The sequence below is a fragment of the Arachis hypogaea genome, chromosome 8 (assembly GCF_003086295.3).
Source record: "Arachis hypogaea cultivar Tifrunner chromosome 8, arahy.Tifrunner.gnm2.J5K5, whole genome shotgun sequence".
NCBI classification, from domain to species: Eukaryota; Viridiplantae; Streptophyta; class Magnoliopsida; order Fabales; family Fabaceae; genus Arachis; species Arachis hypogaea.
Genome location: NC_092043.1, coordinates 33,106,032 through 33,127,554, shown reverse-complemented (window position 1 = coordinate 33,127,554; position 21,523 = coordinate 33,106,032). Strand labels below are relative to the sequence as shown.

Here is a 21,523-nt window from a genome sequence, read left to right as displayed (position 1 = left end):
ATAGATCAAAAATTAATGATTTTAACTAATGTCAACTGTAATGACACCGAATTCTTAAAATCAATACAAAATGATTTTTCTCAAAATCTTTATTTTACTATAAGTTTTATTGAAGGACTTCAAAAACCTGAAAAAACTTATTTTTCACACGGAATTTCTAAAAAATGTTACCATGGAAATGATTCCCCACATCTATATCATACTTTTAACCCACAATTAAATTCTATAGTAGATATGCTTGAAGAAATATTAACATCCATAAAATTTCAAAGAAATAAGGAAAAAGAGAATCCCAAGGAAGAAAAATTTCAAAACATAATTAACATAACAGATTTAAAAGTAAAACCACCACTAAAATTATGAATATTGAAGAAAAATTAGAAGAAGTTACAATGCTTTTTTAAACAATTAAAAATGGCTCAAGAAAATAATATTATGGAACATGGTTTTCAAATAGAGGAAGAATTAGTAAATTCTGAAAATATAGAAAATGAAGAACACATTCTAGATTATTCAAGTGACGAAGAACCAGCTATTCCAATACAAGTAAAGAATGAAGCTGGAACATCTAAGGATAATCAATCTCAATTTAAATGGGAAACAGGTTTTGATAATTATGCTTTTAAAAAAGGGTTTATAAATAAAGATTCAAAATATGCAAAAATACCATCAAAATACGTTCCTAAAATCCAGGAAATGGAAGGAGAAAGAATGCTCGATTTAGACTGCAAAAAGAACGAAAAAGAAATTTTCGAAAACTGGTTGAATTCCTTCTTATTAGAAGCCTTTACTAATCCAAAACTTGGTGAATTGTCTGGAAGGGACATTTGAAATTACATAGGGTTTCATACTAAAGGAACTATAAGAGATTATATGACATCAATAGAAAACCAAATAATAGAAGAATTAGAAACAAAAACAACAGCTTATGATAAGATATTATATATAATGATGATTCTATATAAAGAATTTTTTGGAAAAAATATTATAGATCATAGACAAGAAGTCTATAATAAAGAATATCAAGAAGCAAAAAACCATTTAGCTAATATTCAGATATATGATTTATATAATGTGGAGTCCTATATATGTGAATATAGAATACATTATTACAAATTAAAAGAAGAAGATAAAAATCATTATCTTAGTATGTACATAACAAAACTTCCATATCCTGCTAATGAATTTATAATGGGAAGATTTATAAGAGAAATAAATAGAGGAACAATTGAAAATAATTTTGGTGGAGCAACCTCTGCTATAAGAGAGGAAATAAAAGAACGTTGTATGCAAGAAGCAACTCAAAAAAGATTTGCAAATATAATCGGAATTTGCTGTCAGGATAATGAGGAGATACCTCAAAAATATGGTCTTAATAAAAATCTTCAAAGAAAAAGAAAATATCAATTTAGAAGAAAAAAATATTATCCAAACTGGAGAAAAAAGAGATATTTTAGAAAAGAAATAACTATTGTCCGAATAAAAAAGAAAATTGTAAATGTTGGTATTGCCAAGAAGAATGACACTACGCAAATGAATGCCCGAAAAAGAAGGATAAAAAGGATCTTACTAAACAAATAGAAATTGCTAAGTCTTGTTTCATGGAACCATTAGAAGAATCTGATGATAACTTAGACTATATTTTTGAATATGTCTCGGAAACAGACTCAGAGACTGAGTAATAATGCTACATTTATTACTATAAAAATAACAGAAAAGTTTATAAATGCTTTCATAGATTATGGGGCAACACAATGCTTTGCTAGTTCAAGTATAAAACTTGATTGGAAAAAATTAAAGAAATCATTAAAAGTTATAATAGCTGACAAATCAATACATAAAATTGACCAAAAAGCAGAGATGGTTGAAATTTTTATTCAAAATTATAGGTTCATTGTTCCATCTATATATATGTTAGATTCTGGAATGGATTTTATCATAGGAAATAACTTTTTAAAGCTATATCATCCATTCATTCAAGAATTAACATATATAGTTTTAAAAGCTCCACACGATTCTTTAATAAATCAAAAATCAAAACGTATAAAAATACCAACTACTACTATAGATAAGATCTTAAAGTTTAAAATATTTTCTATATTAGAAACATGTTATTTAAATCTATACTTTCAGATAAATATTCCAAAAAATAATCTTGAAATAAAGATAGAAGAACTCTTGGATGAAATTTGTGCTGAAAATCCTTTAGATATTAAAAATACAAATAACGAATTAGTAAGCATTAAATTAAAAGATCCCATAAAAGAGATAAATGTTTCAAATAAAATTCCTTATTCCGCGAGAGATAGAGAAGAGTTCTCATTAGAGTGTAAAGACCTTTTGGAAAAAGGAATTATAAGATTAAGTAAAAGTCCTCATGCGACTCCAGCTTTTTACGTTGAAAACAATAATGAAATTAAAAGGGGAAAACGAAGAATGGTAATAAACTATAAGAAAATGAATGAAGCAACTATTGGTGATGCTCATAAACTTCCAAGAAAAGATTCTATTTTAGAAAAAATCAAAGAAGCAACTTGGTTTTCATCTCTTGATGCAAAATCAGGATATTAGCAACTTCGTTTAGACGAAGAAACAAAGAAATTAACTGCTTTTACTTGCCCAACAAAGGAATCAACAAGTGTGTTGCTTTATGAATGGAATGTATTACCATTCGGATTAAAGCAAGCCCCAGGTATTTATCAAAGATTTATGGAAGAAAATCTAAAAGAGTTAAATGAATTTGTTTTAGTATACATTGATGATATACTAATTTTTACAAAACAGGATAAAGAAGATCATCTTCAAAAATTATTAATAGTTTTAGAAAGATGCAAGGAAAAAGGATTAGTTCTTAGTAAAAAGAAAGCAAGAATAGCAAAACAAGAAATAGAGTTCCTTGGATTAATTCTATATACTCAAGGAAAGCTAAAACTTCAACCAAATGTTCTAGAAAAGGTAAATTTATTTCCTAATAAAATAGAAGATAGAAAACAATTACAAAGATTTTTAGGGTGTATAAATTATATTTCTGATCAGGGATTTTTAAAGAATATAACAGAATACACTAAAAGCTTATTTCCAAAAATAAGTACTAAAAAGTATGGAAATGGGATGAAAAAGATAGCATACAAATTCAAAGAATTAAAGAATTATGTGAAAAACTTCCAGAACTTTATATTCCAGAAGAAAATGACTACTTAATAGTAGAAACAGATGCTTCAGACATAACCTGGTCAGGATGTCTAAAAGCTAAGAAAGCTATAAAAAGTTTGGAACAAGAAAAAGAATCACTAGATTCTAAATATCCCCCAAAGGAATTACTTTGCAGGTATATTTCAGGGACTTTTACTCCAACAGAACAGAGATATACTACTCATGAAAGGGAAACTCTAGCAGCAATTAAATCTCTTAAGAAATGGAAAATTGATTTACTACCCAAAGAATTTACATTAAGGACAGATTCAAGTTATTTAACAGGTTTCATACGATATAATTTGAAAATTGATTATAATCATGGACGATTGGTAAGATGGCAATTATTTTTGTTACAATATCCAATAAAAATTGAATATATTAAGGGTGACAAAAATGTTATTGCAGATACATTAACAAGAGAATGGAGTTCGTCTACAACGCATTAAATCAATAAATTCAAAAATACGAACAAGAACTCGAAAAATGCAAGCATTGTCAGCAAATAAGGACACAGATCCAATCCCTCAAGAAGGCCATCGAAGCAATGAAATCAACACAACAACCAAAACCATCAGAGTTCAGCCAGCTAAGCGTGGTGGACAAATCAGGTGAGGAAAAAATTTCAGAAAATAAAATAATTGCTGAAATTATCAAAAAATCCACCCAAGATAAAAAATATTATGTAATTTATAATGGCCACATGAAAGGAGTATATGATGCCTGGGAAAAAGCAGCACCATTTACACAGCAATCAAGGATAATTCATAAAGGAAGGTTTTTAACACTGGAAGAGACAAAGGAATCTTTTAGAGAATATGAAACTCTTCATCCAGAGCAAACCCTAAAAAGAGCAGATAAAGTTCCAATTCAAACCCAGAGAACAGGGATAATAAGAAACATTCCTACAAGGGCTGAAATCAAGGAAAAGAAAAGGGTTTGTAGATCAAATCTCAGAGAAACCCTTAACATAGTCTTGAATTGGACTGCAGAAAAGAGGGCGATCTTGGGATATTATCCTATTGCCAAAGAACAGCTAACAAAGCTGGTTATATTTCCAGAAGCTTCCCCATCTGACACCTATCAGTTTTTCCAGTATGGATTAATTGATACAATCTTAATTTTTAATGATTTGAAAATTATTAGTGAGTTTCCTGCAGGATTTATTGATGCAGTAAAAAGATTTAAAAATATGATTGACAACGTAAATCCAAGGGATATATCCCTAAAATTTACGAATAGTCAACCTATTTTTAATGAAGAAGAAGAATGCTTGGTTCCAGCACATCAAGTGATCTTCATGTCCGTCTTCCCAGAAAATTTTCAACCAATTGATCAAGTTCAAGATTTAACAATCTACAGTCATGAAGGAAGACTAGCCAGCACACTAGCAAGGGTCTTTGAAAGAACTCAAAAGATAACAAGGGAATCTCACACAAGAATCAATTATAAAAGCAGAAATACTTTGCTTGTGTCCAGTAAAAGGAATGAAATTGAAGAAAGAGAGATGAGACTCTTAGTGGAATTTGAATCAGCATTCTACAACTTATCTGGACTCTTAGAAAAGCTCCCCGAAGGGATAAAGAGGAATCTCTGCTATTTGATAAAAGACAGAGAAGACCACAAGTGCCAGCTATGTGTCTCAAAGTTATCTGAAGAAAGCAATAATAAAACGGAATCAACCCACATGATAAAGGAAGAAGACAACGCATCTGAAGGTCACATGATGAAAGAGGAGGACAGCACATCTGAAGCATCTCTCAACATTATTGCATAGTGACGTAAGCGCTTAGGTCATAGAGCACCAACAATGTAGCTGGTGCAAGATAATAAACAATGACGTAAGTAATGACGTCATAAGAAGGGTAAGGATGGGAATTGTCCATCAGACCCAACCATTATAAATAGGTTGCTTAGGCAATTGTAGAAGGCATCAAACCATAGAAAGCAGGAGGCTAAGAGTACTCATATGCTAGGAAAGCAAGGAGGAAGCGGCCGAGGCGATTCTATAGTTTGAAGAAGAATTCCCTTAGGAAAAACCAATTCTAAACTCCCCTCTGGAGTTAGTATCTACAATCTCCCCTCTGGAGATAAAAACATCTTATGTAAAATATTCTAAATAAAGGAAGTTTTTTCTCCAGAAAGGTACGCCTTTATCTTAATCTCATAGTTATGAATTATTTAGAAAGTTTAGAATTAATGGAAGAATCTGATTATTATAGATTATCTGCCTTATTAGATAATGAAAAACAGGTTGTTCTAAAAACAGAATTAAATCTCAAATCAAATGAAAATTTTAATAAACAAAATCTTTTAAAAGAAGTTTTTAATAGAAAAAATATAATATACTATGGAAAAATTCAACTTGAAGCCCCTATAAAGATAAAATCTGCTAATGGAGAACTTGAAATAGCCCTGATAAATGATGAAGAATTGAGTAAACAGATTGAGAAAATTAAGGATCAACAAAAAAGATCTAAAATTGGATGGATTCATATTAGTACTATACAAGTCTTAATCAAATCTACATATATGAAAGGAATTAATTCACCAATAAGCTTAGCAATCTGTTACTGATGACCCAATAGATCAAATAATTGGAATTGTTCATGGAAACTTGGCAAACGTAAATGTTAAATTCAATGCCCATCTTGGATATGCTATACCTTTATCAACTGAAAATCTTGGAAGATATATAAGTTTGGCTTATAAATTTCACAGAAAGAATCTAATGGAACAAGACGATGAACCATTTTCAATTACATATGCAATAAATTATGCTTTAACAAATAGCCATCATAGTATAATATTTAAAAACAGAGAAAGAATTTATGTCGATGAATTATGTCAGAAAATTGTAAAAACAGAAATACCAAAATATAAAGCTATTGAAAACCCAGGTCTTTTACTAAAAGAACCATCAGGAAAATTAGTTTCATCGAATTTTCAAATAAGAGAATCCAAAATTAATAGCCCTTTAAGTTTATCTAAGTTAAAGATTAAATAAGAAAATTCTGAAATAAAAGAATTAACAAAAAAGGTCAAAAAATTAAATGAAACCCTAAACACTAAGTTATGACAATAAATAAAGAGAAAATATATGTAACCTATCAAGACAAGAAACAAGAGCTCTTTGAAAGAGAAAATCGGTTGAATTATTTACAGTTTTCTGAAATAAATCAAAGAGCATTTGAAGCTCTAAAAATAATCTATGACAAATTGAAAGGAGAAGTTGAAGAGTTAGAAAAATTAATAGAATCTCTAGAAAATAGTGATGAATCGATGATAGAATTTGCAGAAATTCTAAGATAACTAATGAAGTATACAAAGATTGAAAGACCAGAAAATAAAATAAAAAGAAAAAGGGCGAAAAAATTAAAAAGTAAAATAAAGGAGTATGAAAGAGAATTAAATAATCTTCAGTTCGAAATTAATGACCTTATAATAAAAAGGATAGAAATAAGAACAAATATAAACAAGTTGGAGCTAAACTTAAAAAATTTATAAATGTCTGGAACACCATATTATGACCTAAAAGAATTAAAGCTGTTAAAAGAAAAAATGGAGAATGAAATTGAAAAATTAAACAGACATTTAGAAACAGGAGAAAGTGTAGAAATAAAAGAAGTTATTGAGGATTTGAGAAGTTATATTAAAGAAAAAGACAAACAGATAAAAGATTTTATATACAATAATCCATGCAAAAAGGAATATTATAAACTAAAACAAGATTGAAAAGTTATAAACTGGTAAAAATGGTCAATACTTTCAAAGAAAAATTTGAAGAGCTAATAGAAATTTCGAAAAAGAAATTAAAAGAAAAAATCGAAATTAAAAATTTGGTATAAGAGCCAAGTTAACGATTAAGGGTAACACTTTTTCTTTAAGCAACACTTTTAGTGACACGTTTTCAGTTACCAAATGTCCACAATTAATTGGTAACCTTCTTTGTAGTCACCATAAGTACAATAAGATAATAGATACCATAGAAGACACCAACATAAGTACCTAATGACTAATATTCTTAATGCTTAAAAATAGAATTAATAGTAAATAATTTGCATTTAATTTAGTACCTGCTTTTTAATTCTTAAAGATTTTATATTCTTTTTACCACTTATATTTAACTTTAATTCAAATATTTTTTTTCTTTGCCTTTTTTATTTGCTTCTAATATGCATAAGGTGGTGATTCACATTTGTACCAATAGAGTTTAAATTGATTAAGATCTTGAGAAGATAAAGTATGTTTTTTTATCCCATCCTAATATTTGTAATTTTGATATAAATAAAAAACATTAGAAATAAAATTAAATATTTAAAATATTTAAAAATTATAAATATTAAAAATAAAAAATATATCTTATTCAAACTTTGAGTTAACATATCAACTTCAATTTTTTTATTCTTGTCAATATAATACTGATGAATCCAATTTGTATTTTTTTTTAAACACTTAATATAAATTTTCATGTTAAAATTTTTATAATCTTTTAGTAATTTCATTACTAGTAATTGATACTAACAATGGTAAATTATGAGAATTAGAGAAATTATCATAAACACGGCAAATTATTAATAGATTAGTCAAATAAAAAGTACGAATAGTTAAATTATACTCCATTTTAATAGACGAGGTAGATATCTACTTATAAGTTATAATTCAAATATTCAGTATTAACATTCTTATTTGTAATTTAGATATATTCACTTAGTTTTTGGTTTAGATGAACATTCTTTAACATGAAAGATTAAAATTAAAATTCATAATTATTTAAAGTATAATTATTGTATTACATCAAGGAAAGAGAATAATAAAATTATAATTTAAATTTAATTATTTTATTTAAATTATGATTAAGAATTCATTTTACATATATTAGTAGGATAAAAAAATAATATAAAATAAAAATATTAAATTTAATCATCATTTTTACAGAAGTTACATATTTAATTTAATTCTGAATAAGTTTTAAATTAAAGAATTAATATATTTTATTTTTCAAACATTACATTTTTTTACAACTTAATATAAAAAAATAAAAGAATTTTGATTTGATTGCTATATTAAAATAAAACCAATTTAAAAATTTATATGATTTTTTATCAAAATAAAAATTTATATCAAAATAAAACCATTTATAAAAGAAATTATTGTGTTACTATTATAGAGATTTTTTTATATATATTTTATTATTCTATTTTTTTAAATTTATATTTAATATTGTGTATAGTATAAAATCTCAATTTTATTTCTATTTTTTTAAATATAATTTTATTTTTATATAACTTGTTATGTTTTTTTGATAGCAGAGCAAATTTTAGATCCAAATAAAAGAAGAAAATTTGCTCCAAATAAAAGAAGAGAGAGTTTTAGTAGAAATAGTAAAAAAAATAAAAAATAAAAAATAACAATAAAACATACATAACATATTTTATATTTATTTTCTATTTTCACTTACTATATTATACATAATAAAATACTAAATACTAACTATATAATAATTTTTTGACATTATTCTTAAGATTATTGTAAATTAAAATTTTATTAAAAAGTATTGTTATCATTATTATTTAAATATCTATTTTTTTATATAAAAATTATATTTTTTAAATTATTTATCTATAGAAATAGTCTCTTTATGCATAAACCGCTACATACAAGAGAATATTTCTTTAGAAACTGCGATTTTGATCTGCAAAATTTTTTTAGAAACCGCCCAGCACAAAATCCCATATAAATTACTACACTTTGTAACAGATTACGTTCGATTAAAATTCATTATATCTTATAGCAGTTTTTATAGATATACAAAAATCGTAATTTTATCCACTATATTAAAACGTTATCATCTGAGAAATTTGCCTTTCAAACCAATTCTATTCGTAACTTGTCCTTTAATTTATTTAAGAAAAAATTCATTTCTCAATATTCTTTGAGTTTGGATTCTTTTTTTCTCTATCCTCAATTGAACACCAACTCAACTCAAACTTGCACTCCAGGCGAATTTCCTGTTATGTTTCAAACAAATAGATCTTGAGCACTGTTTGCTGAAGCAATATCCAGAAAAGGGAGGGAGAATAAGTGTACGAAAATATGAACAAGCTGCATTAATGGCTCGCAGGTGAAATCTGAACTGAAGTTTTTTGAAGTTACAGTACACACTGAAGGGTAGATTTTCATTCACCCTCTTACGCCCTTCAATCAAAAGTTGCTAACTTTCTAGTGAGGCAGTAATAAACAGGTTTGACCCCATTCCTTCATGAAGATGGGTCCCAACTCCCAAATCAAAACGTTTGGTGAGGATTATTGTTGATGTAAATTTAGCATCTTTAATTGAAAACCATGTCTTATCCTGCACTAAAATTAGCATAATTGTTAGCCATTCAGCTTAAAGAAGATTGATTTTTGGGTTGGTTAGGTTTGCCACCAAACTCATCATTGTACTATTATCAGCTAAAGATTTGTGGGGTACTGCTTTTTTGGTTTCCATCTTATAGAGATCTTGGTTCTTGCCGACAAGGGTGAGCAGTGTCAAATTTGGATTTTGATTCATAACTGCTGAAATAGAATATGAGGAAAAATGTTAGTTCTCATTCAGGAAGATTATTCAGTGATAGGAAATGGGTTATACCGTTGTTTGCCAGTTTGTTTGTATTTGTTAGTCTTGTTCTTACTGCAATTGTTGGGGCTCTTAGCTCTTCTGAAGGGATAGAACAATCTTCAACCTTTGACATCATTTCATTTGCAAGATCAGAGGATTCAGGTGGTTATTTTGTGGAATCAGATTTCGAAAGGCAGGTTAATGCCAATGTGGTTCAGAAAATGGAGCCACCTAGGTTGGCATATCTTATTTCAGGCACAAAAGGTGATAGTCAAAGGATGATGAGGACATTGCAGGCAGTTTATCACCCAAGAAATCAGTATATCCTGCATTTGGATCTTGAGGCACCGCCCCGGGAAAGATTGGAATTGGCAAATGCAGTGAAAGGCGATCCAACATTTCGTGAGGTAGAGAATGTCCGTGTTATGTCACAATCCAATTTGGTGACTTACAAGGGTTCTACTATGATTGCTTGTACACTCCAAGCTATAGCAATATTACTGAAGGAGAGCTCGGATTGGGACTGGTTTATAAACCTCAGCGCCTCGGATTACCCTCTTGTGACACAGGATGGTTAGAAACTTGTCCTTTTTATGGTTGCTTGTTTGATGTTACTTTTGTTTTCTTGTCAAAATGCTTGCATAAACTACCACTTTCTTTCTTGTGTTGACATAATGTGCTTCTACAACTTCAAGAAACTTGGTAAACATAGAATGCCTGTCAAGTAAAAGGGAAAGATTTGTAGTTTGCTTGTGATTCCTAGGTGCTGTTGTTTTCTCTTTTGTCTAGATTGCTACTGTTTCAAGGACATAAAATATTAGTAAAATTGGCAATAATTAAATTTCATCCATCATCATATTGTTGTCGATTACCAGTATAGATTCACTGGTTATTACCTCTCATAAATGAATTCGTGATTTGGCCTTACTCATCTTTCGTGTTGCCTTTAATAGAAAGGAGGTTAGCAAGTGTAGGTTTATGATTGTAGTTCATTCCTCATGTTTTTAAGTCTGGGTTTTGTTTAGTGTTCTTGTCTGCAATTCTACTTTGCTAATTTCAAATTCTCTTTCTAAGCTTCCTTCCAGTCTTATTCAGGCATAAATCATAGTTTTGTTGAGTGGTTTCCTCTGATAAGCGCTTAATGACAATAAATTGTGAAAATAATAATCCTCATCATCTTAGTTTTATATATGCCACTTTTTTTTTTTACTTTGATATTGTTGAGTCCTTGCATTTTTGTTGGAAGCTCGATATGTTTCATGCAAATTTTTGAGTGATCTGTCAAGTTCCAAGTGAGTTTTGTTGTCTCAATAAATCAATAAGCTGGGTTTTGTAGCTCAATTGACTAGAGTGCAAGGGATTTCAATATGCTGATCTTAACCCCATAGCTATCAGATGGGGCTTTATCTTTTCCTGACTTGAATCTTCTAATACAATAAACATCTATGTACTTAGCAATTTTGAACATATCTTCATGTACTGTGCTTGAATCATAAGATGATTAGGTTTCTTGTTTAAACGCTTCTGTGAAGTTATATGATATTTGTTTACTGTCTTTTCAGATTTACTTCATGTTTTCTCTAATCTGTCGAGAGATCTCAATTTCATCGAGCATACGCATATTGCTGGTTGGAAACTGTAAGTTAATCATTAATTTTTCATACAATCTTGGAGGGAGAACAAATGGAGCTGTAAATTATTCACCATCGCTGAATTCTGATAGTTGATATTGATATTTCTGTTTATTTGCTCAGGAGCCATAGAGTAAGGCCAATTGTTATTGATCCTGGCCTTTACTTATCAAAGAAATCTGATATAGCATGGACTACTCAGAAAAGAACACTTCCAACTCTTTTTAAACTGTTTACAGGTAGGTATATATATGAAACTATAACTCATAATCCATAATTCTGTATGCATTTATTGCTATACTACTATTAACTTAAACCAAGCATATAAGTTTGTTAAGTAACCTAGAAATTTTGGCACCTATTTAGTACTCCCTCCATTTGCTTTTATCTATCACTATTGAATATATGATAGGACTCAATGGCATCGTTTGATTTATGTAGTGGACCCCACCTAGTGGGATAAGGCTGTTGTTGTTGTATCAAAGTTGATTTAGTATATATGCTTCTCTAAACAGGTTCAGCTTGGGTTGTGCTAACAAGATCCTTTATGGAGTACTGTATATGGGGATGGGATAACCTTCCAAGGACTATTCTTATGTACTATGCAAATTTTATCTCTTCTCCTGAGGGTTATTTCCACACTGTCATTTGCAACACTGAGGAATTTCGCCACACTGCAATAAGCCATGATCTTCACTACATTGCTTGGGACACTCCTCCAAAGCAGCATCCTATGAAATTGACAATGAAGGACTTTGACAAAATGGTTAAAAGCAATGCTCCCTTTGCCAGAAAGTTTGCAAAGGATGATCCAGTGCTGGACAAGATTGACAAAGAACTCTTGGGAAGGACACATAGATTTTCACCTGGGGCATGGTGCGTTGATACCTCAGAAGGTGGTGAAGATCCATGTCTGTTGCGTGGCAATGATACGGTTTTTAGGCCAGGACCCGGTGCTGAGAGATTGAGTGTGCTGATTCAAACACTGTTGTCTCAAGATTTTAGAAGCAAGCAGTGTTTGTGATGAAGGGTTTTAACTGTTAAGTGTGACCCTTCAATAGGAAAATTTAAAGTGTACATAAGCTTGCTTATAGTTCTCATTCATGACTCATGATGCAGAAGGCCGGAATTTTGTGCTAATATTCATATTCTAGGTTCCGAGTTAGAAGCAACAAGCAGTAAAAGAAGCAGTTTTCAAGTGCTTGTTTCAGTTTCATTACAACAACTTTATTTACAAAGTTGCAAGGCCAATAGGATCTCACAATTTTTTTTTATTGTTTATCAACAAATGATTTATGTGGCAATCATGATCTGTTAGCAGATATAAGGTTCATGTATTTTTCTATGATCATCTCTGGTGATAAGTCAGTGAAGTATCCTTTTTCTACATCCAATCCTTCTTCTGCTGCCAGCATCTCGATATGTTTCTGCACTCTGTCTGCTCCAATTTGATTAGGCTCCAACAGCATGCAGGCTATTTCAGTTGAATCCTTGTCATGAACAAGCCCCAAAGTTTGCACCTTCGGAAGCCCCCCGCCACGAGCACTGACCTTCCTTGCAATCCTTCTTGCCGCTGACACATCTGTCGACAAGATTGTCACATTGTAGAGTCCAACCCAGGGGCGTGCGCCAATCATTAAGATGCCTTTAGACGTTGAAACAACAATAGGTCCTTCATCTGGGTTCTGAGGTAGGATCTTCGGCATAGCCCACCCTGCCCATTGGATTCCCATGAAATTAGGCCGGTAATATCCGAGCTCTCGTCTAATGGTGTCTAGTTCCTTCCCTGTTGGGTGTGCTGCACCATACAAGAATACTGGCACTGCATTTCAAATACAGAAAGAAAAGCAGTGTTAATGTGTCCAAGAAAAAAAAATTGAGTTTCTCATGCATTACACCACACTTTTGAGTCCATGACACTATGGTATGAAGAACCTCATCAATGATGAATAATTTTGTAATTTGTACTTAAACCTTTCATACACATCAATGCAAGCTAAGTTATTGTCTCACTAAATGGGGATCAGCTATATAGATTAGACATTGCTATGGATTGCTGTCGTAAATTATATCTATGTTCCGAATTAGGCCTTTCATAATTAATTTTTTTATTATTCATTGACATAAAATTGACTTTAGTAGACAATCTTTATTTTTGTTACTGTAAAGAACCGTTGTAGTCCATTAATGAGTTTGCCCTTTGGCCTTACCATTGAATCGGTTGCCAATGTCTGCTGCCAGTGTTTTTGCAAGCCATGCTGCCTCATCCAACGAAGCACGTGCAAGTGGATGGACAACAATGTCATCCACCGCTCCTAGGCGAGGGTGAGCCCCATCATGCAATTCTAGGTTGATGGCATTGAATGCAACCTCAGCCATGGCAACCACAGATTGGTGCAAGGGGCTGTATATGGCATTTCCTGTGCAGTCATGCAGTACATAAGACACAAGGGTGTACCTGGTTCTGTTGTAAGGCAGGTCAGGAAACTTCTTCACAATGATGGTCTCTGGGTTCAGCCTTGCTACTCTTTCTATTGCATCAAGAGTTGCTAGATTGCGCGCCTCAGAGACAAAGATTTTGCAGCACAATAAGATGGATTGGTCTATGGTTTTCTTTTGATCCTAAATAAACAACTAAGGAGTGAACATTTACTCTATTGAAGCAGAAACTCTAAAAGGTAATACATGTGTTCAATTGTTCAAAGCAAATGCTAAAAAACAGAACTTAAAAAATGTTTTTCCAACATAGTCAATTAGTCATTATCAGAGTCCAGACTGAGATCATGGTTAATTTCAAATAAGATTACTTTTACACACAATAAGAACTGTAATGTAATCTTTATCTTGTTTATTTTATTTCTATAATACAGTTGATGTTACAAGTGTTTTCCCAGATTATCAATATCATACTGCATCATTGATACCATGCTTCATAGTCTTACTGCAAAAGCAAGAAGGGGAAAAATGCAGTATTGTTTTATTGAGCGTGTACCGCATGGTGATGTGTTCATATAAGAAGGGAGGTATCCCTATCCAATAATTTGAGGTCCCTACACTACACGTGGCTCACTACCAGTGGCTACCATAGTACATGCATCTTATCACTGAATATTTTGACATTGTATCCTTAATCCTTATCCAAGTTTTCTAAGACATGTGACTTTTTTTTCTATGGATACTCAACTAGTTTCTAGAGCATAAGTGATATATTTTACATGTTAGAAAAACTACTAACATTTTCAATTATTTATTTATTTATTCATTATGTAAAAGAAAACTTGTCTAAATCCAAATACAATAATATATTCCATATGTATAATTGAGGAGAAAAAGTCAAAAAGCGTTGAAGAAAATAGGAGAAAAAGATGAACTTCCAAAATCCTCGAGATATTGATACTCATCCTCCCTTATTACAGTACTAACTATATTTTTCAACCGAAGCAAGAACACTATTGTCTACCCCTTCTCTCCGTGGTTGACTAACATTATACAATAAATTAAACTAAAAGATGCTAAGACATTGAGAAAGCAAAAGAAATAAACAAATCAAACAAAGAAGAAGAGAAACACATACTTAAAATATGCATGTGATTACTCAGTTAATCCATAAACCTAGCCAGTATAGTATCTGTTATGATTTATAGACACATGTTTTCCTCAGATAAGATCACTGAACAGAAACTAAGAAGAAGGAAGATATTCTTGCTGACCTTGCTAGTGGAATTGAACTCCATGGGGTGTGTGTGTGGTTTCTTCACAACAGCTTCAACCTGAGTTCACAAGATTGTCTAAATAAATCATATGTCAGTGACTCAGTGGTTTTAGCAATAAATATGAAGCTACTATATATACATTGGACAAAATGTGTCCACGTGGTGCCATGTCATCACAGTATCGTATGTGAAAACAAAAATGTTGCTTCCCCCAAGAGCGTGAATCGAGTGTTGTTATCCATCACTGTCACCGTCTTAAATTTCTGATTTTATGATGAGATTTGCAACCACAAGAAATCACTAAAAGCAGTGAATAATAATCTGAAGTTGTCCAATGTGTTAACGTAATATCCTCATTATAGCTTAAGTGAATATAACATTTAACGTATTTTTTACATGAACAGAATTCAACGATATTATTTTGATATTAACGTGATTCAGATATTCTGGTTAACTTAATACTATATTGTACAAGAAACTTGCTTAAAGCAATTACTAGTTGATAATTTAATTTAGATAGGAATATGATATCTTTTTTTTTTAATCTAAATTTGCAAATGTCCAAAAATAAGTCACAAACATTTCTTTAGATAATCTCTTGATGAAAACATGACAGGTTAGCACAAGCAGTCATTTTCACAAAACGCTTAAAATATCTTGCTTCCTTGTCTTGTTGCCTCATACCTTCATTTTTTGTTAGCTACTTAAAGCTGGAAAGCCCATAGAATTGAAAAGTAAAATCCACTGAATTGGATATGCATTATTTGTTTAAGCATTAATTTCCCTACTTACTCATCGAGAAAGAATTAAAAGACTTAAAGCTAAGGTGTGATATTAGTACTACTGAATACTGATACACTCAGCTTAATCAAATTCTTTGGCTCATGCATGTTCTTTGAGCTTTTTTTCATATTAGATACTTCAATTAGTGGTAAGACCGTAAGAGAGAAGTGTGGGGGTGGGGGGAAGATACTTGATCTTAAATTCAAAATTTTTATCTTAAACTTGATTGCATGTTGTAATCAAAACATTGATTTAAAGATGTATCAAACTTTTATAGTAACGAGAAAAGGATAATAGAACAGAGAACATTTTTCATACAAATAAAGTAGTTTTGTAAATGTTAAGGTGAATGTTATGTTGTCTAAAAAGTGGTGTCTACTTATTAAAAAAGGTAAAAAATTAATATTTAATTTAAAAGATATAAAAATAAATTATTTTTAAAAAATCAAAACTTACTATAAAAAATAAGTTAGAAAAAATTTAGACACCAACTCATAGGCACTATAGAATTGGCCAAATGTTAATAATGTATGTTGTAAATTCACATCTCGCTCTATGGTAAAAAGGGACTGTAAATGCTGCATTCAATTCAGATGTGGAGATAGCTTCCACCACCAAATTCAACTGCCACAATTTAATGTAGTCTTTGTTTTGATATATACTGTCTCTTTCGATACACACTGGATGAAAGGTGCAGGCCTGGTGTATTATACTGAGTTCTATACCTTAGCCAAAAGATAAAAGCACAACCTCAACCCGTATTATAGATAGGAACTTGGAACAACAAGACAAGAATGCTAGGCATCATTGCATTATGAGAAGGCATTTTTTTATTTAAAAAGAGAAAGGGTATGAGGTATGGTAATATAGTTTAACATGTTAAGCCGGATGGCAGTGAAGAATTAAAATAAAAATAAAACACTAAATGGGCAGAAAAACCTCAGAGAATATGGTTAAGATATTAGTTGACATGGGCAATAATATTTCTTGTCACCACTTTATATGATTAATCCTGCTAATGAATAACAAGGACTTTTCCATCAAGATAGTTATTAACCTTTTTGCAAATTGAAGCATACTCGGGATTTTCGTTTGTCCAAACTTCTAAAATTGCCCTGTTAGACCTGAGGAAAGTCTGGGAGAAGAGAAAAGTGATGAGTGAAAGATAGAACTTACACAAGATCAGAGGAGGTATCAATATGGTTGGGTTGGGTTCTTATCTTTTCATGTTCTATAGGTTATAACATAATGCTCATTGGATGGATCAAAATATTTGGGATCCTCATGAGAAGCTACATTGATATCTTTTAGGAACAATCTTATTGTCCCTTGAAAATGAGAATAAAAATTTAAGGATGAGCTTTAGCATGAAGAACTCATCCTTATACATATATTCTCTCCTAATCTCAAGGGAAATGCCAAATTGACTCCTTGAATGAAAATTCATCAAATGGCAAAATCCAATATACCTGGTATTGTTTGACATCAATTTCTCTCCTTAAACAGCTCCAAATATTTTTGAATAATTTCTTCTTGCGAGAAGTCTGTGAAGTATCCCTTTCCCACAGAAATACCTTCTTCCTTTGCAAGGCACTCAACTTTATTTTGTACTCGTTCTCCACCAACTTTATTCGGATCCAACAAGTTACAGGCTACCTCAATGACACCTTCACCATGTGCAAGTGCCATGGCCTGTACAGAAGGAAGCCCACCACCTCTTCCGCTAACAAGTTTCGCAATTCTACGAACAGCACTAATATCAGAAGATAATAGAGGGACATTGTAATTATCAACCCAATTCGTTGCTCCAATGATCAAAACACCTTTAGCTAGAGTCACTTGAGCAGGACCACTGTTTGGATTCAGGGGCAAAGTGTGTGATGTTGGCCCCCCAATCCATCTGTTTTGATTGGCATTTGGCTTGAAATAACCAAGTGTTCTTCGGATTGAATCAAGCGTCCTCCCTTCTTCATGTGCTGCTCCATATAGAAAAGTAGGTACTGCATAAAATTTCAATCATTTTCAACATTTAAACATACTAGAAAGAAGTTGCCCATCGTAACCGGTGCAAAAACAGTGGATTGGTACAATTTTATGAATTCAGTATCCACCGTGCAGTGATTGATCAGTTTTATGTTTCAGAGCATCCTCCAGAATGTAGTATAATAAAATTTTACTTTGTTCACGTGAAACTTTAAACAACCCCTTATCAATGAAATAACAATCTCCTTAAGTCCTTCCACAATCCACATATAACAGAATCCATAAACTAACACCAAGCTAATAAATTTGCCTAAATCTAAGTTTGTGCAACTACACTTAATCAATAGTCATCATTTCTAATATGCAGTGCAAAAATACATGATAATATTCTTATAATTGGCTGTTTGTAAATAACATTAGTGAGGTAAATATGAAAATTTCCCAATGCAACTAACCTTGCAGGGTAGAGCCCGTTTTCGTAGCCAAGGAACGAGCAGCCGTAGCTGCTTGGTCCAAGGAAGCACTAGCCAAGGGGTGAAAACAAATGTGGTCCACAACACCAAGCCTAGGATGAGTTCCACTGTGCAATCCAAAGTCAATTGCATCAAATGCAGCCTTCACCATTGCAAGCACAGCACATGTCAATTGACATGATGATGATGACGACAATGATGGCTCTGATTCCTCAAACTCAGAGACAAGAGTGTAACCAACTCTGTTGTAGTCCACATCCTCAAACTTGTTGATTATGGGAGCCTTTGGAAAAAGACTTGCAGCTTTTTCAATAGATTCTAATGCAGTCTTGTTTCTGCTCTCTGATATGTATACTTTGCAGCATCCAAGCATGGACTTCAACATCTTTGAATTTTTTTTTTTTTTCAATTGACAATAACAAAGTCACTCAGTAATAGTGTGTTCAAGAGTGTATATATATATTCAACAAAATGAATGAATGAACACAAAAGTTGTGGCCATCAATTTTTGTTTTTTATCCATAACACAGGACAAGCAACCAAACCTTATCTATCTAAAATCTAAAATATTAACAAATATGAAATTTTGTTTTAGTTTTCGAAACCGATTAGAGAAAAAGAATCACAGGCATTAATTTTGGTAGCATGTTATTACTTATTAGCATTTTTTCTTTCCCCAGTTAGATAAGGATTTAGGGAATTTGTGCATACTGGTTTATGAATAGATGAAGCATCCGAAGGGTGCGGTGGATGAAGAATGGGCACGTGAGGCAGGCACCGCATTCGCCGTTGACGTTTTGACGGCAGAGAACGTGGCGGATCTAAGGAAGCTCGTGGTGGTGTGAACGGTGAAAATTTGCAAAATCATCCTGGTTTATCCGTTTAGGTCAATGTGTAATATATCCTTTTTTATATAAAATCTATGTTATTTATTTTAACTATATAATTTTGTGCTATTATTATTTCTCATTCGAATATAAATTAAATTTTTATATTTCAGTTTTAAAATAATTTAATATATATTAAGTAGGGGTGTTCAAATTCAAATCGATCTAAATTAAACCGCTCATCCAATCCAATCTAAACCGAAAACAGATTAAAACTGTACTAATTCGGATTTGATTGGATTCTATTTTTTGCAAACCGCTAGATTGGATCATATTTCGGATCTACTTTTTATAACCGATCCAATCCAATCCAAACCGCATAATATGCTATAATATTATTATTTTATTATTATATTTACGATTATACTTATAACATGTGCAATTTGTTATACATTTTTTCTATTATTCATATATTATTATTATTTTAATAAATATTTTATATTCAAAATGTTATTTATTTATTTATTTATTTTAACTAACATATAATTTTATTTCTATTGTTATGTTATCGTTGGCTTTTTAAGATATTGTTAAGACTTGTTATGTCATTGTTGATTATTTAAAATTTGATGTTGAGACTTATTATATGTATTTAATTTTTTATTTAAGAAACTCCAAATCTAAACCGATCTAAACCGCTTGTAATTGGATTGGATCGGATTTCTAAAAAAATTCATCCAATCCGAACCGCGCCGCACATAAATTAAGCGTTCAGATCGGATCGGATGACTTTTTCCCTTAAAATCGAACCAAACCGCACCGCAAACACTCCTAATATTAAGTTATTAATATAAGACAAACAAAATTGAGAAAAAAAATATTTTGTATATGTACTAAATAATTTTATATTATGATACTATGTGTAATGTGCGAGTTTTAATCTAATATATAATTAAACCTTGTGACATAATATTTTATCTATATTTCAATTATCACCTTTATATAAAATTATGCTAATAATTTTTATGTAAGTAGTATAATATATATAACTATTAGATAAATATTATATATATATTTTTGTATATCATTCAATTTTTTAGACACTAGAAATGAAAAGCACTTCCCAGTTCCCACTTCCCACATGACCACTATTGTATAATAGAAGTATGATTGTATTTGAATTTTAGTGGCAATTACCAAGAATACCAGCCAAATAAAAGAAGCAGTAGTTGAATTCATGACTCATGTTCTTTGTGTGAATTCAAAGCCGTACACAATGCAAGAACTAGATTAACTACTATAAGCCAAAAACTATCAAGAATCTTTGATAGAGAAAGATGGCTCAAAACAAAGGTTTACATGGAGAGAACAAGAGAACAAGGCAATATGGTTTCATGCTGATGCTAGCTTTTGGTGTTTCATTTCTTGGTGTTCTGATGCTTCACAAGTTTAGAGAGAGGCGTGTATGCAGCTTTCTTGTCAAGGAGAAAGATGGGGAGCTTCTTTCCCTTCAGCTTTTATTGCAGGTAAAACCAACTTCTTCTTCTCGTCTTTTCTAACCAAATTATGACTTTGGTTATGTTGTTAATATTAGAAGGAAAGAGATCACAACAAAGAGATAGAAGGTAAGATTGAGGAAATGAAGGTGAAGATATACTTATTGAAAGGTCAGAAGATGGAGCTTGACAAGAGAGTTTTGCAGATGAAGTATACCATGGATTCTCTAAAAGAAGAGCAGCGAGTGATCGAATCTGCATTCGAGGAGAAACAGAACGAGATTAGGATGCTGCAAGTACAAGGGAAAATTTTGAGAAACAATAGTGAGTTGAACACTTTCAAGGATGGTGAGATTAGAGTAGAATCCAAGGATGAAGTTATGAATGGAAGTGGGAATGATGATAGATTGATCGAGACAAATGAACATGACAAGGAGAAAGTAAATCGACAAGTCAAAGATACTCGAGATGATAGTAATTTAGGAGTTACTGCTAAAAGTAAGAGTGGGAAGGAAAATGAAATAAACAAACAAGAGGAGCAGCAAGGAGTTGAGAAAAAGGCCAATGGTAAAGATTCTGTAATGAAACATGCCCAAGCAAGTAGATTAATGTGGAAGCAAAGGAGAAAGAATAGCTTGAACGCTGAAGCAAGAGAACATAGAGTAGATGAAATAAGAGAATAATCCATTAATCTTCTGACATATTTCATGACCAACCTGAAGAATTTCAAGAAAGAATGCACTCATAGTTGCAATGACTAATAACTGATTTCTTCAAGGAGTAGATCAATGAAGAATAGAGTTTCAAGCAGGTTTTGTGAG

General features: G+C 31.3%; 4 protein-coding genes across 7 annotated transcripts; 2 read left to right on the top strand and 2 right to left on the bottom strand.

Moving 5' to 3' along the window:
• Positions 1-8,847: 8,847 nt before the first annotated feature.
• LOC112707086 (beta-glucuronosyltransferase GlcAT14B) lies at positions 8,848-13,444 on the top strand. Its single transcript, XM_025758650.3, has 4 exons — positions 8,848-10,369; positions 11,359-11,434; positions 11,551-11,666; positions 11,943-13,444. Exons 1-4 carry the CDS (start codon positions 9,766-9,768, stop codon positions 12,449-12,451), a joined length of 1,305 nt encoding a protein of 434 aa, XP_025614435.1. The 5' UTR covers positions 8,848-9,765; the 3' UTR covers positions 12,452-13,444.
• Positions 12,546-15,273, bottom strand: LOC112707087 (formiminotransferase cyclodeaminase-like protein). Its single transcript, XM_025758651.2, has 3 exons — positions 15,138-15,273; positions 13,638-14,049; positions 12,546-13,249 (listed from the first exon to the last, which is right to left on the bottom strand). Exons 1-3 carry the CDS (start codon positions 15,159-15,161, stop codon positions 12,732-12,734), a joined length of 954 nt encoding a protein of 317 aa, XP_025614436.1. The 5' UTR covers positions 15,162-15,273; the 3' UTR covers positions 12,546-12,731.
• On the bottom strand, positions 15,140-19,224 carry LOC114924010 (formiminotransferase cyclodeaminase-like protein). 4 transcript variants are annotated; one of them, XR_011864788.1, is made up of 5 exons: positions 19,091-19,224; positions 18,362-18,764; positions 17,393-17,923; positions 16,981-17,058; positions 15,300-15,403 (listed from the first exon to the last, which is right to left on the bottom strand). XR_011864788.1 is itself a non-coding variant. In XM_072201126.1 (4 exons), the coding sequence occupies exons 1-3, from the start codon at positions 19,160-19,162 to the stop codon at positions 17,409-17,411; spliced, it is 990 nt and encodes a 329-aa protein (XP_072057227.1). In that variant the 5' UTR covers positions 19,163-19,224; the 3' UTR covers positions 15,140-15,215; positions 17,393-17,408. The 4 variants fall into 4 exon arrangements, 3 of the variants coding, with proteins under 3 accessions (XP_072057227.1, XP_029144304.1, XP_029144305.1); XM_072201126.1 differs by lacking the exons at positions 15,300-15,403; positions 16,981-17,058 and adding an exon at positions 15,140-15,215; XM_029288471.2 differs by lacking the exons at positions 15,300-15,403; positions 16,981-17,058 and having other exon boundaries at positions 17,111-17,923.
• Positions 19,225-19,290: 66 nt separating this feature from the next.
• Positions 19,291-21,470, top strand: LOC112707085 (uncharacterized). The gene is made up of 2 exons (XM_025758649.3): positions 19,291-20,732; positions 20,801-21,470. Exons 1-2 carry the CDS (start codon positions 20,544-20,546, stop codon positions 21,383-21,385), a joined length of 774 nt encoding a protein of 257 aa, XP_025614434.1. The 5' UTR covers positions 19,291-20,543; the 3' UTR covers positions 21,386-21,470.
• The last annotated feature ends 53 nt before the right edge of the window (positions 21,471-21,523 follow it).